Source organism: Lissotriton vulgaris, chromosome 9 (assembly GCF_964263255.1).
Source record: "Lissotriton vulgaris chromosome 9, aLisVul1.2, whole genome shotgun sequence".
NCBI classification, from domain to species: Eukaryota; Metazoa; Chordata; class Amphibia; order Caudata; family Salamandridae; genus Lissotriton; species Lissotriton vulgaris.
Window position 1 is genome coordinate 1,186,490,273 of NC_141697.1, and position 17,051 is coordinate 1,186,507,323.

The window sequence follows — 17,051 nt, forward strand, 5'->3', positions numbered from 1 at the left end:
GACTCCAATAACATTTTTTCAAACTTTGCCATTGACACTAGCTTCTGTACCGCTAATACCTCCGTTTGGTAGATCCCCAAGAGTTTTTCTGGACCTCGATTCATTTTGATCCCTGACCATGTGAAGGCTCTTGTGCTCTGGTGTTGGCCGCTCCTGTCCAGCAATGCAACGATTGTGGAAGCACGCTGCTGACATCTGCCACTTTCTATCATAGTATGGAACACAGCTTTGAACCACTAGCAATCTCTCACAACGTCTTTAAGACTTTGTGCATTGATAGCAATCTCGAAAACTGGGCTTGAGGTGAAGATCGTGAAGACAAAGATCTGGACTTCCCTTCTCTATTGAACACTTGAGATCTTGACAGCGCTTACAGAAGCATTCCAAGATACAGCAGCTGGAAACCTAAGAATGAATACAATCTTTTTAGGAAGGAATACATGGGAGGTGGAAGAATAGCTTTCAGTATTATACGTTCCAGAACACTGCTGTATTATAAAGTTACTGTGTTGAAAGGAACATCGTATTAAAATAGGGAGACATCCATCTCATAGGGCTTAAGTCTTTGGCAAACAGCTGTCGTAAAGAGACTTAAAGATTTCCCTTTGGTGAAGCAGTTGCTAACAAATATGAAACTAATGGATGACTGGTTCTTTAGGACAGTGGAGGGGAAATAGTACATGTATTTTGATAAAGAGTAAATCGAAACAAAATAATAAATCAATTTCCCATTGACCCAGAGAGATCTCAGCATTCAAGCACAATGACCAGCCAAGTATTGAAAGTTGCCCTTTAATTCATTGCAGTTCTTTCAATACTTCTGCAGTGGAAAAGTATCTAGAAACTTTTGTGTGACGCATTGTCACACAAAAATAGCAACACCAGGTTTCTCCGGTACAAAGGAAATGACTGCTTGGAGGCAGCGGACGTACCAGCGCTGCACAGGAGAATAGATCTGTACAGATTTAGCCCGATAGCAATCTAAAGAGTGATGCAGCTCTTTTCTGCAGCGGTTTTTGAATTATCAAGTCTGTAAATTCAGTGCCATCTTCAGACAACAGGAACATATAATCATAAAGTTACAACTCAGTGAACGTGTTAACTGCTCTTGTTATTCAAAAGGGGCTGGCCGGAATCTGGAGAAATCAGCTCCAAAGAAGGTTCAAAGGAATACAAATTCTACCAACGGGACAAAAATTGTCATGTTGATGTTCGTGCAATGGAATAGAAAAATGAATCAAGGCCACAAATTGAAAATGAATAACCTCTATTTCGTTACAGCGATGATTATATTTAGCCCATGAAAAGGCCGAGACTGGTGAATCTCTGTATTCTAGTCAGTAATGTACTCATGCACGTAGACCTACTACCCTCAAGGGGCAACACATGTATGGCAGCCTTGCATTCCCATGTAGCAACAAAAACTCTGTAAACATTGATTCTTCATCATCAGCAGCCATCTTTACCTTCGACCTTACAATCACCCCTCCTAGCATTCTGTTGGCTTTGTGATACTCAGACTGCAAAGAATGGTGTGATGGGATGTCTGCTCATTGGCTCACACTGGGGGTGAGGTATATATGTGACCAAAGCAGATAAATGGACGATCCCAGGAGAATCCTCTCCATACCTATGCCTGAAGCTAAGTAACCAATTCGAGACTACGCTATGGGTAGATGGGTGGGTTGGGAACATACATTACCTTGCAAGTCTACCTGGTGGGACAATGGGCCAGATTTAGACACTGGTGGTACACTACTAGAAAGGCGGCAGTGCAACTGTCTTAGCAGTACCCGTGTTATGAATGAAAACACCTGCATTAGCACTCATGTTTCCTCACGTACATTTCTACACATATATTTCAAAAAAATGTATGACCCTTGTGTGGTGATGTCTTCTTTAAGAAAGAATTCGATGATTTTGATAGATGACATTACGTGGAATTCTATTGGAGAAAGCAGTTGTAGCTGGAGGTTACTGACAAGTATCTTGTAATCTGAGAATAAACAAGCTCTACAATCAAGAATTTAAGTGTGATTATTACACTTTTTATGGCGACTAGGATGGAATTCGAACCCACGCGTTCATAGTTCTTGTGGATCATCATAATAAGTGGTTCACGGTCAAGCCAGTTGAGAATATCACATCTGTGAAAGAGATTGAGTTCCTGAAGTAAGTGTTTCTGGAAGAAGGAATTCCAAGAACGCTAGTTCCTGATAATGGGGTGCAGCTAGTATCGAGTAAGATGATAAGATTTCTTGAAGGACTAGGTATTGAACATATTAAAGTTGCACTGTTCAGACCACAAGCCAATGACCTGGTAGAAAGAGTCAATAGAATAATCATGGACAACATTCAGTTGGCTTTAGCGAATGGGCTAGTATGGAGAGAGGAATTAAATAAGATGATGTGGGCCCATCGAGTAACTTCTCATTCTGTTACTGGTATTTCTCTTTTCATTGCTTTGAAGGGAAGAGAACCTGCCACTAAAGAATCCCCTATATGGTTGAAAAGAAAAGAGCAAGTGTGGGTGGATCGTAAGTGCATGGCTGAAAGAATTAAAGTCTCACATGAACGTAACAAGGAGAACTATGATAGGCAGAAAAATGTGAAAGTTGTGAAAATTGAAAGAGGTGATTGGGTTGTTGTGAAAAGGGCTGGAATTGTCAGAAAAGGAGAGAGCAAATATTCTCAACCTCGGAAAGTGATTACAGTTATGGGATCTGTTGTGAGATTGGAGGATGGGAAAACTTGGAGTGTGGGAAATTTGTGTAAGATCAATCCTCATATTCCAGAGTGATGGTTTTAATCATTCATAATGTGCATATTTTTTTATATTCTTGTTTATCTTTGGATGTAACATTGATATAATGATATCTTGCCTATATGTTTTTTCTTTATCTTTTTACTGTACCTTATGTTTAGTTTTCTGTTATGAAATTGTTTTTATTGTTCTATTAATCATTTTATGATTATGAGGGGGAGATGTGTGGTGATGTCTTCTTTAAGAAAGAATTCGATGATGTAGATAGATGACATCAAGTGGAATTCTATTGGAGAAAGCCGTTGTAGCTGGAGGTTACTGACGAGATGTATCTTGTAATCTGAGAATAAACAAGCTCTACAATCAAGAATTTAAGTGTGATTATTACACTTTTGTGGTGTGATCAGCCTGTAAAGTGCTCAAACAGCTACTTTAGCCTGACAGACAATGGAATTGCGGCCTACTTCAATGATACCATTCCTTTTGGCAGTGTCCCACATCGACCATCGACCCTCGCTGTGCCACCAAATCTGCAACATTGCTACAACTGCCAAGACAGCTCCACCTCCATGTTTTACCTGGATACCACTGAAACTCACTGGAGGAAATGTATGCCCTAAATGATCAATGGATGTCCAAATATCTATTTCTTTTTAGGTCTCGCCTGTCGATGCGCATGCGCATCGAGCAAGCGAGACTATGGGGGCTCATCGACTCTTTATCTAACTTGCAAGGAATCGTGGCGATTCCTTGCAGTGCCCGTGACTTTTAAGCTCAATGCGCATGCACAGCTTAAAAGCGCGTGCACGTCCGTCGTGTTTTACCCGCTCCGCCCCCTCCCGCCGTGTCGCATTTCTCCTCCCCCCTCCCCTCTCTTCCCTCCGTCTTGTTATTTTTATTTTTATTTTTGTTTCTGGTGCACGTCGCGTTTCTCCTGTCCGAGTGCTCGTTTTGGCTTCCCAGGTCCCAGTTTATTGATCGCCTGTTTTTCCGTTTATCCTGCCCCCTTATCAGTTATTGTGCAGTGCAGCGTCCTGGGAGCTTGTTTGTCTGATCCCCGCTGCGTGGTATGTGCCGTCCGGGACTCCTCTGGCCGAGTCTGTAATGTGAGCTTCCAGGGGTGATTTTGCCAGGGCCTCCTTCCGGTCTGTTAAGCCCTCTTCACCTGCACTTCCGCCCAGCCCGCTGTGTACTGGAAGCCGCTGCTCACTGTCGCGATGCAGGCCGCTGATCTCTTCCAATCGCGCTATGCGTTCCCGTCGTCGGTTCGTTCCTGGATATCTGATGTTCGATGCTGCCCCATCCTGGACATCAGGGACTGCCCTCGGAGCCTTAAATTACAGCGGATTACTGTGCCGGATTAATGTAAGGGCCGCCTCACCCACGGAGCTTCTCAGCTATGCAGCCATCATGGTCGGCTGTAGATTATCAATTTTAAAACATCTTTTAGACATAAACCACTTAATGTTTATTAAATGTTCTTGCCTTGGTATTGAATTCAGGGCTGGATAAAATACTACGTGCTTCCAAAGTTCTTACGTTTTGTAAAGTATTAGGAATTGGAAACATCTTGATTTTCTGTAACAATCAAGTAAACAAACATAACATTTGGAAAAGCAAAAGGGAAACAATTGCAGAATTTCTCCTTTCCTTTCAATCAGTTTTGATCGCAAGGTGTGGGGTCCCACATGGCTCTTTGTTGAGCCATACCATGTTCAGCATTTATGTGGCATAATTCGCTGCTCTGATCAGGTTATATAGGTTCTTATTCTGTGCTTATGCTGATAACAGACAGATCTTGATTCATCTTGGCTGGACTCAACCTGACTCAACAGCAACCTTCCAAACATATATGATCACCATCATAGACGGGATCGCCCCAAACGCAATTAACCTTAACTTAGACAAGACAGTGGTATTCAAGCTAGCTGGCCTTCCTTTTACCAGCCTAGTTGCCTGACCAGCCGGGTCACCTCCCCACTTCATTTCCCATTGTTTGAAACCACCTTGGAGTTTCTTATTTTGTCAAACAGTTTATACAATTTTGAAAGAAACATGTTATTCAGAAACAAACGTTGTTTTAGGTCTCATTACTCAGTCATTTTCCCATCCAAATCCTCTATATTCGTCACCCCTTACATAGACCTAATTCCTATGTTAGTATCTTTAGCGTTTATTTTATACAGGGATAATTGTCTAAGTCTATATCCAGTTACTCTACAATGTGAATGTGATAAGATTAGGTTAATCAGTGTAAGGTAGCCAGACATAATGCCATCTAAAGCAAACCTCACTAAAGGTAAGGACTGACTATACTACTGTCACTTCCAATTTACCTTCCTGCTCTCTGTGCCCCGGGCAACCATCTAAAGGGATCTGCTTTCTAGGAAGAGAAGTCTCCTGGAGGGATTAATCAGAAGCCTTTCTATCTTATGCACCAGTTCCATCTGGCTGGTTTATGACATTGTTGTTCTCCTGTACTTCTGTTTGCATGAACTTAAGGAGCATAGCTTCCAACAATCGGACTTTCCCCCCACTAGTTACACCCTTCCTTTTCTTGACATGGAGTGCCTCTGCCTCAGTCTGAGTCCATGTTATCACTTCCATACTCCATTTTTCAATTACAAGTCTTTTCGCCACCTGGCATTTCATAGCTATAGCTCTCTTGACGAGCAGCAGTCCTAAATCTAAGAATTTGACACTAATATTTTTATTTTCAGCATATTTTTCCTTTCTATGATTTCTTCCAATGTATTTGTCACTGCCAGCCAATAGTCCACTACCTGTGGTCAACTCCACAACATGTTGCAGAAATCTGCTACCTCTGTTCTACATCTGAGACATGCTGCCATTATTGTGCTTGTCTGCTAGGGGTGAGAAAGGTTCTGTGAAGTATACTGAATTGTAGTAGCTTAAACCTAGCATTTCTAGAAACTTTCGGGGTATAGTCAGGTATTAGTTCCCAGTCTATGCCTTCCAGCTTCATGCCAATGTTATGAGACCATTTCTCTCTGAAAGCAGACAGACCACCACTGCATCCACCACCACCACCCCATCCACCACCATCCACCACCACCAACACCCCATCCACCACCACCAACACCCCATCCACCACCACCACCGCATCCACCACATCCACTGCATCCACCACATCCACTGCATCCACCACCACCACATCCACCACCACATCCACCATCACCTCCACATCCACCATGACATCCACCACATCCACATCATCCACCACCACCACATCCACCACCACCACCACATCCAACACCACACCCACCACCACCACCACATCCACCACCACCACATCCACCACCACATCCACCACCACCACCGCATCCACCAACACCACATCCACCACCACCACCGCATCCACCAACACCACATCCACCACCACCACCACAGCCACCACCGCATCCACCACCACCATATACCACCACATCCACCACCACTTTCACCACACCCACCACCACCACATCCACCACCACTACATCCACCACCCCATCCACCACCACCACTGCATCCACCACCACCAACACCCCATCCACCACCACCACTGCATCCACCACCGCATCCACCACCACCACATCCACCACCACCACCCCATCCACCACCACCACCCCATCCACCACCACCACCACCACCCCATCCACCACCAACACCCCATCCACCACCAACACCCCATCCACCACCACCACCCCATCCACCACCAACACCCCATCCACCACCAACACCCCATCCACCACCAACACCCCATCCACCACCAACACCCCATCCACCACCACCACTGCATCCACCACCGCATCCACCAGCACCACATCCACTGCATCCACCACCACCACATCCACCACACCCACCACCACTACATCCACCACCCCATCCACCACCACCACTGCATCCACCACCACCAACACCCCATCCACCACCACCACTGCATCCACCACCACCACCGCATCCACCACCTCCACATCCACTGCATCCACCACATCCACCACCACATCCACCATGACATCCACCACCACATCCACCACCACATCCACCACATCCACATCATCCACCACCACTGCATCCACCACCACATCCACCACCACATCCACCACCACATCCACCAACACTTTAACCACACCCACCACCACCACATCCACCACACCCACCACCACCACATCCACCACACCCACCACCACCACATCCACCACACCCACCACCACTACATCCACCACCCCATCCACCACCACCACTGCATCCACCACCACCACCACAGCATCCACCACCACCACTGCATCCACCACCACCACTGCATCCACCACCACCACCCCATCCACCACCACCACCCCATCCACCACCACCATCCACCACCACCAACACCCCATCCACCACCACCACTGCATCCACCACCACCACCGCATCCACCACATCCACTGCATCCACCACCACCACATCCACCACCACATCCACCATCACCTCCACCTCCACCATGACATCCACCACATCATCCACCACCACCACCACCACATCCACCACCACACCCACCACCACCACATCCACCACCACATCCACCACCACCACCACATCCACCAACACCACATCCACCACCACCACCACAGCCACCACCGCATCCACCACCACCAGATATACCACCACATCCACCACCACTTTCACCACACCCACCACCACCACATCCACCACACCCACCACCACTACATCCACCACCCCATCCACCACCACCACTGCATCCACCACCACCAACACCCCATCCACCACCACCACTGCATCCACCACCGCATCCACCACCACCACATCCACCGCATCCACCACCACCACATCCACTGCATCCACCACCACCACCCCATCCACCACCACCACCCCATCCACCACCACCACCCCATCCACCACCAACACCCCATCCACCACCAACACCCCATCCACCACCACCACCCCATCCACCACCAACACCCCATCCACCACCAACACCCCATCCACCAACACCCCATCCACCACCACCACTGCATCCACCACCGCATCCACCAGCACCACATCCACTGCATCCACCACCACCACATCCACCACACCCACCACCACTACATCCACCACCCCATCCACCACCACCACTGCATCCACCACCACCAACACCCCATCCACCACCACCACTGCATCCACCACCACCACCGCATCCACCACCTCCACATCCACTGCATCCACCACATCCACCACCACATCCACCATCACCTCCACATCCACCATGACATCCACCACCACATCCACCACCACATCCACATCCACCGCATCCACCACCACCGCATCCACCACCACATCCACCACCACATCCACCACCACATCCACCAACACTTTAACCACACCCACCACCACCACATCCACCACACCCACCACCACCACCACATCCACCACACCCACCACCACCACATCCACCACACCCACCACCACTACATCCACCACCCCATCCACCACCACCACTGCATCCACCACCACCACAGCATCCACCACCACCACTGCATCCACCACCACCACAGCATCCACCACCACCACTGCATCCACCACCACCACCACTGCATCCACCACATCCACTGCATCCACCACCACCACATCCACCACCACATCCACCATCACCTCCACCTCCACCATGACATCCACCACATCCACATCATCCACCACCACCACATCCACCACCACACCCACCACCACCACATCCACCACCACATCCACCACCACCACCACATCCACCAACACCACATCCACCACCACCACCACAGCCACCACCGCATCCACCATCACCACATATACCACCACATCCACCACCACTTTCACCACACCCACCACCACATCCACCACACCCACGACCACTACATCCACCACCCCATCCACCACCACCACCCCATCCACCACCACCACTGCATCCACCACCACCAACACCCCATCCACCACCACCACTGCATCCACCACCGCATCCACCACCACCACATCCACTGCATCCACCACCCCATCCACCACCCCATCCACAACCAACACCCCATCCACCACCAACACCCCATTCACCACCAACACCCCATCCACCACCAACACCCCATCCACCACCAACACCCCATCCACCACCACCACTGCATCCACCACCGCATCCACCAGCACCACATCCACCACCACCACATCCACCACACCCACCACCACTACATCCACCACCCCATCCACCACCACCACTGCATCCACCACCACCAACACCCCATCCACCACCACCACTGCATCCACCACCACCACCGCATCCACCACCACCACATCCACTGCATCCACCACATCCACCACCACATCCACCATCACCTCCACATCCACCATGACATCCACCACCACATCCACCACATCCACATCCACCGCATCCACCACCACCGCATCCACCACCACATCCACCAACACTTTAACCACACCCACCACCACCACATCCACCACACCCACCACCACTAAATCCACCACCCCATCCACCAACACCACCACCCCATCCACCACCACTGCATCCACCACCGCATCCACCACCACCACATCCACCGCATCCACCACCACATCCACCATCACCACCACATCCACCACCACATACACCATCACCTCCACATCCATCATGACATCCACCGCCACATCCACCACATCCACCGCATCCACCACCACCACATCCACCGCATCCACCACCTCATCCACCATCACCACCACATCCACCATCACATCCACCATCGCATCCACCATCGCATCCACCATCACATCCACCATCACATCCACCATCGCATCCACCATCACATCCACCAAGCTATTAATTTTGCTATTTTCAAAACCAACACATAAATAAAAAAAAGTGTCATTTACTATACCAATCGCTCAAACTTTCCTAATGCGAGACCTATTGCATTTTTTTAACTTAGAAGACGTGTTGTTTAGCCAATTGTTTACATGGAGCGACTACAGACATTAAACTCAAAAATAGAAAGATAACATTTGCAAGAGTTCAGGAGTCTCTTCAAGTGCTCAGCTACCAAACTCCCTGTACTTCTGTTGAAGGAATGTTAGATGGATGCGGGCAAACGGCCCACATCAGGAGGTATTTCACACAGTCTTAGGTAGGTGTTGATCAGCCAAGCCGAAATACACCTTCTACAAACACTCAAAGACATGAAGTTTACCTGGGCAATTCAAAGGGACAATAAGTTTTCAATGTAAAATACAAGTCTTAGAAAGTGCGCCAAAAAGAGAAGGCACGTTCAACTGCGACAGATAGCTTTTAAGACAGGTGTTAAGAACAAAAGATGGAAAAAGAAAAGCAACTTCTGCATGCAGGCAGTGTGTGTTTTTAGAGGGTGATAGCAACTCCCCGCAAATAAACTGCTTTTTTTCTACATACACACACACAGTCACAGCCAAGCGGACACATTTGTCACCCATGGGCAGTGTTAGATAAGAAATGGCATTCATTCATGAGTGACACTCCCCTACATATTACACATATTCACTTGAAATGCAATAATGAATGTGTCATCATTTAAAAACATTTGTTTATTTAGACAAAGAGAGGCCCTCCCACACGCCCCTCTAACATCATCTTAATGATATTAACAATAAAAAAGAATCCTATTGGAAAGCACGAGGAAGCACTGGGAGTCGGAGCATGGTGCTCTTCAAGTATGTTCGTACGGATCATCATCTTTAAATCTGTGAATATACATATTTATGTACAGATACAAAAAGTGCGGCCAAGGGCTTTGCTGAGGGGAATGAACAACTTCAAAAGGTCTACTTCAAGAAATACTGCCGGCACATACGTGCAGATCGTGAGTGACATCAGAAAGACTCGACTTCGAGCAGCAGACAGAGCGGCCGAGGTCCACCACTTCCTTCTCGTGGACGGCGACCAAACGCCCGGCTGAACAAGCTGGCCGAGGCGATGCATCCAGGAAAGTGGCATCCCTGAATCAGTGTCCCAGGAACAGGAGTAACCCCAAAATGCTTTGTGTAGACAATGGCATCAATTCCCAATCTCTCCATACCATGCTACTGAAAATGCTACTGATAAATTACTGAAAAACGTACTGCTTTCGACTACATGGGTGCACGCTCGGTTTCATTACTCAAATTTGGCCAACAGAAAAAAAAGAAATATTAGTCACTATTTTATTAGGCATTATTTCCTATCTTGGGAAAGCAAGGGGCAGATTGGAGAAAGGCGCTCTTGGATACGATTAGTGAGTAGACCTTTTACCAAGGAGGCTTTCAGCTATGTCCGATAATATGCTTTAGAATCCAAGAGCTCAATTTTCAAATACAATGGAGTTTTTTGGTAGTCTAAAAGAGACGAATCTGCTTTACTCTCATCCAAGCAATATGGATGAAATGGTATTCTGAGGAACAAGGAGATATTTCACAATGTCTAACAAATGGACTTAAGATCATTGAACTTTGTGTTTTTTGGCCAAAGTCTCATCCACTTTGAGCTTCCTTTGGAAACTCAGTTCTTTAGTTCCGATCGCCAGGTGCACAAAAGGAGCTGATTCTTCGTGCACACCCACACACCTAGGAGTAATTCTGGTGAGACAGTAGTCCACTTTGTTTCATTCTCAAGACAAACCAGATATCTCTTTGATAAAGCCAATCAGAACATTTTTATTCACTGTCTACATTACAGTAGATCAGTCAAAACATGTGAGGGTTAGCAAAATGTTTAGCTTTAGAGTTTATAAATAAGGAAATATGAATTGGAACAATCCTAGTATAAAATAACTACATTTCATATTGGCCATTCCACTTTTAAAAACATGGTCTTATCAGATACCAGCCACAATATTGGAAGTGATAACTTTACCAATTGTCTGCACATGACAATTGCCACATTCCAAAGGACCAAGTCAGTTGAATTCTGCTAGGCGTGCGACTGTTGCTCACTTGGATCATACAGGCCACAAGAGAAACTCCACAGTAACAGTAACATTTTCAGTAACATATGGAGAATATGCTGTAACTCTCCCCTTAAACTCCTGAGGAAGATCTCCATGCCAGGCTTCACCATGCCAGCCAACAAACTGCACTGAGGCCTCGTTGATATCAGGAAGGACATGAACTTCTGCAATAGTAGAACGAAAGGAAAATGGGACGAGACCTGCAAATCGTCTTGAACGCATGGATATAATGAATTTATTGACCAGTTATTCAATGCAAAATTCTCTTAGTTGGCATGACATATCCGTACCCCTAAATGTGGTACCAAAAGACGGGTGCAAGAGTGAGATCCAAGCAGATTCCTGCAAAGGCAACACTCTAAAAGCTCGTGAAGATGTCCATCTGAACCTGGAATGTGGTTGGGGTTCACAGCAGAGCAGGAGGCCCAGCAGTGAGTCTATTGTTAGTCAAGGTCTGGCACCAGTCTTTGACAATAGTCGTGCTCATTATTATTTCAGAAGTTCAGGACAGTCGTTAAAAGCCATCTTTTTCAATCACCCATTGGCGTGCTCCGAATTGATCGATATTTCTCTTTACTTCTCTTTTTTCTCAAGGACCATCACATTTGGATTCACAGAGGATCGCCTTATCCAAGAAACATTCTTGGAATCTTACCCCTGAAAAAAAGTGTTTCTAAGAAAATCTATAAAATACTATTGCCATGTATCTTTCAAGGAGGACAAAAAAAACCTTCTAAAATGTAAACAAATCCACTCGGGCTCCTTCATCTTGGAGGAGTTAAGTCGTAGTGTTGGTGGCACAAGGTAGTGCAGTAGCCGTGCAAACGGGTGGTGCTCATCTCCTTAGTCGCACACTTAAGCCATCATCTAGGGGGCGCCAGAAAGCGTTCCAAGTAGTCAGCTGCGGCATCCCAGTGCTTCCAGAGAAAGGCAATGAACACCACCACAAAGAGAGAACTGCAGGTCCGGTTGCGTGTCTTGACCAACGGCACAACACAGTTGGCCACCGTGGAGACAAAGACGAGTAGCACGGCCATGACAGCGAGCAGGATGTTGATCAACTTCCCAAGCAAGTTCCTGGCAGTGGCATTCTCCAGCCCCTCCAGCTGCACCACTTGCTGCTGCTGCTGTTGGAGCTCCATCTTTGAGATTCTGGTCTGACAGGCCTCCAGAGCTTCCTGTGGGACACCAAAGGGAAACATGTTAAAAGCAGCTCGGCCTCGCTGTAAACATGACAGGGAAGTAATAACAAATTAGGAATCTAAGGTCTGCCGATCATTGTCCGATTTAAAGCATAAAGCTAAAGAAAAACAGGGCCACTACATTTGTATGTCAGTGGGCTACCAAATTATTGGCAGAGTCGATTCAAGGATAATTATGGTACATATTATAAAATGGAAGTAAAGTATGCAATTAATTCTATGGCGTAGTCTACCTATTTGGACATTTCCACACACTGGTAATGGCCGAATTCCAGTGCTTCAAAAATACATGCATGTTTCATAAGAAAGAAAACTACAGTCAGAAAATGCTATTCAAATTGTAATGTAATTTTATCTATATAGCACTTACCACCATTGACAAGGCGTTGAAGCACTTTGTCGCGAGTATCGCGCTGCCGCTACTTCGGTACAAAAAGTTAGTGGTTATTCCACTGCTTATGTTATTCTATCATAATAAATATTTTTATCTTGCACATAATCTTAAAAGCGCCATTTTAGTATTATTGCCCATTTTACCTCCTAGAGTAAAGCAGACTGTGTAAAACATTTGCAATGTTGCACTCAACTTCAAACAAACCCGAACATACATTTTGTGATAACAGTTATGCCTTATTTACTTAGCATATCCTAGTCCAACACCTGTCAACAGAGTCAGATTTACCCTATGTTTACATTATAGGTACTGTGGGAGCTACTCTTTCAATTAACCCCTTCACTGCGGGGCTGTTTCCCCCGCTGTGCTGGGGGGCGCGCACAGCGCTCCGGTGCTCATGACGAGGTCAGCTCGTCATGGGCCACGGCGCTCCGGTGCTCATGACGAGCTGAGCTCGTTATGACCACACCCGTTCCAATGGAACGCTCAGCACAGCAGGGGAATCAGCACAGCATGCGAGCGTTCCATTTAACGGGCGCTGCCATGACGAGCGCCGTGGCTCATGACGAGCTGACTTCTTCATGAGCACAGGAGGGGTTAAGAAACAAACCTGCAAAGCAATACTGCACATCTACATGCCTAGCTTAAGAGTACAGCTGTCTGCCAGAGCTATTGGTCACAATTATTTAAAACATACACAGTGTGGACTCTGGTTCACCCAGACTAACTGTCAACTCATGCTATTGGTTGTTTGGTGCATCATTCTTACTCCTATGGAGTGCTTGCATTGTAATGCCTGAGGCACAATCTTACAATCCAAAAAGCACCATAAATCACAGATTAAACGCATTAAGTCATAGAGACATTGCATACAGAAAGCAATCAACGACTGCTGATTTGTGAAGTATCTGATCTAAAAATTAATTTAGGAGTAATGAAATATAACATTTTCATTACAAAGGAATACATCTTTCCATTATGTTTAAATAACCAAATACTTAAAATGTGTGCTTGCACCACTACAGACATTAGCCCATACCTCAGTCGATCAACTGAGAATGTTTACACAAAGTGGGCAAAATTGTCTCTTAAAAGCCTGAATACGGAAATCAACAGCTGAAAGGCGACCAATTAACTTTCGCAACGTGTCTGACACAGATTGTAAGGTCAGCTAATCGTCACTCTAGAAGAATATTGTATCAGTTTGTTTTACTAGAACAATACAATCTAACTCGATTGAGATTATATAAGCAGTTACGCTGAGTGAATGTGCTTATTCTAGCGTTTTAGTTTACTTTCCAGGGTATTTGGTATTTAAAAAGGCTGAATTTCCTCCTCGTGGGGTGGCGCTGCCTGCTCTCTTCTACCACCCAGTGATTTCTGATGGGGCATAACTTCACCCAAGTGCGTGGGCAAAAGTAAGGTTGCATGAAGACAGACAACCAATAACAAGGAGAAGCAAATCCAACAGGAACGAACATCTTTCTAATAGAAAAGGTGAGAGTGTACTGGAGATGGAAGGATTTTAGTGGATAACGTCCTGGGAAGAAACCAGGCAAGTTACCCAAAGGAACAACTTCTGTCCGATATTGGACTGTCTCCAAGTAGGCCCTCTGACTACCAGGTAAGAGGGTCGGAGAGGGGCGGGTCAGTCTCTGTCGTCAGAAGGCACACGGTGGGAAGAAAGATGAGATTTAAACCAGGGGAGGATTTGCATTTTGCTGAGGCACTAAGAGTTGAAAGTGTCGATTAATTGAAGCAAACATGGATGCCCCACACCCCCTGCATCCTCCAGCCTACCAGGCTTTAACCACTCTGCGGTCTGTATTAGTATTGTGAATGCATAGAACTTGAAGGACAGCCCACCCAGTCAAGAATAAGTCTTAAAGTATGCTTTGGGGCAGCAAGTACTGTCTGGTACAGTCAGTCAGTGCAGAATCATGTGGTTCTGGTCAGAAACAAAAGAGAACAATGCCAGCAAGGCAAAGATGTGCTATGGCACTCTGTTTGTAAACCCAGTGCAAAGGGACAGCGTGTAAATCTAGCATGAGGAATATTCCTCATGCAGGACTGGGCTTGTTCTGATCCAATAAAAGGTCCCATCACTTCCACTAAATAACAAAGCAGTCTCCAACTGCTCCGGGCACAACAGCAGAACCCCTGTATGATTGCACAAAGCACCACCATCCAGCCTCAAGGATGGCGGAGGAGTTCCTGAATGTAACGTTCTGTATCTCAGTCATCGCTGGTGCGGACGATCACTTGGGTGTGGTCCAAACACACGACTGGACCACAAAAGCAAGACAAGCCCAAATTCAACTTCTACCAAATTTACGATGATCTGAGCCTTCCCTCGGACCCAAAGTAAATTGCTCACAGCCAATCGCCTGAGCCACACATTAAGTCTTGCAGACCCTTTGGGAAACCGCCTTTACAACGATGCCTTTACCATGCATGGTAAGTATTGGTAAGATATAACAAATATATAAGGCTAAATTTAGGGTTATGGGCCGAGTAATGGTAGAGCGTGGCAAAAGTAAATTTAGGATTATGGGGTTAGTAGTAGAAAAGGGTGGTAGTGGTAAATGGTAATTGAGTGGTTTATGGTTGGGTAGTAGTAAAGGGAGGTACGGATTATTTTAGGGAGTAGGGGTAGCGTAGTGGTGTAAAAGGTTGAGTTGGTGAGCCCCCACCCCCTCAAAAAGAAGAAGAACAAAAATTACGTTTAGGGGTGGATAGTGGTAAAGGAAGGGGGGGGTGGTATAGGTTTTATTTACATTATACTTACCATGCACGGTAAAAACAAGCTGTAAAGACTGCATGGAAAAGGCAAGCGTGGTAAAGGAAAGCATGGTATCATTACCCAACCAAACCTTTTCCCAACAGAAGATTAACACACACTGAGGAAAAGAGGGAGAACAAAATCGTCCTTCTGTAAAGTTGTTCTGTGGGTCTTGTTCCACTACAGGGATTTGGGGCTGTAACTTTTTGTGCTAAATGAATACACACCTGTATGTCGCGGGCTCGCTCGTAGGACTGATATGCTATCTTCTCCTCCATGCTGGCCAGCTCTTGCTTCAGGTTTAGAATCTCGTTCTGGTGAAGTTCAGTCAAGTCATTCAGCTGCTCTTCCAGACGCTCACATCTGAAGAATGAAAGTGGTCAGGTGAAATAAGAGCTTTGGCAAAATGTATGTATTTGGAAAAGGCCAATTGCTGACGTTCTGTACCCTTCCACCCGTAGCTCTGTGGGACTCCACTACTTCATGCCTGTGCACAAGCATACTGCACCCAACTCTTCCTGACCTCGCATGCGCTACTGGAATCAAACTCACCGCCTTCCCAAACCATTGTATCTACTTTATGTTTCTTCAGCAGGGTCTGTTCTTCCCACCCTTCACCCACAACATCTCCTGCGCCACACCTTGTCGGGCACTGCTGCTCAAACCATGCTCAGTCAATGTGTACTCTACAAATAAGCTGGATATGTAGGACAAACATTTGTAAGACGGCGCAACAGGGGAGTCCCCTTTCCTGGTCTGGGTCTTCATCTCTCCTTCTCAGTGAGCTCCAATTGTACTTCCCAAAAGCCCTTACTTGCTACCTTTAGAAATGAATAGCATAGGGTTTCCCAGTGGAGATTATATCGGTCTTTGCAGTACACACTCTAAGTGAAACCTAAAATTGAAGAGCACTTTTTTAGCTCTACGAAACCGGTGCGCATGAGTAGAAGCGTGTCGAGTAGAC

The 17,051-nt window shown here is 46.5% G+C and overlaps 1 protein-coding gene across 6 annotated transcripts in view; it reads right to left on the reverse strand.

Moving 5' to 3' along the window:
* Positions 1–10,294: 10,294 nt before the first annotated feature.
* Positions 10,295–17,051, reverse strand: part of TMCC1 (transmembrane and coiled-coil domain family 1) — a 485,716-nt gene continuing 478,959 nt past the window's right edge. For all 6 annotated transcript variants that reach the window (XM_086939244.1, XM_086939248.1, XM_086939250.1 and 3 more), the window contains 2 exons: positions 16,315–16,450; positions 10,295–12,887 (listed from right to left, as the gene is read on the reverse strand). In XM_086939244.1, coding sequence (XP_086795370.1) covers positions 12,573–12,887; positions 16,315–16,450 — 451 coding nt within the window. In that variant the 3' untranslated portion in view covers positions 10,295–12,572. The remainder of the gene's footprint in view (positions 12,888–16,314; positions 16,451–17,051) is intronic.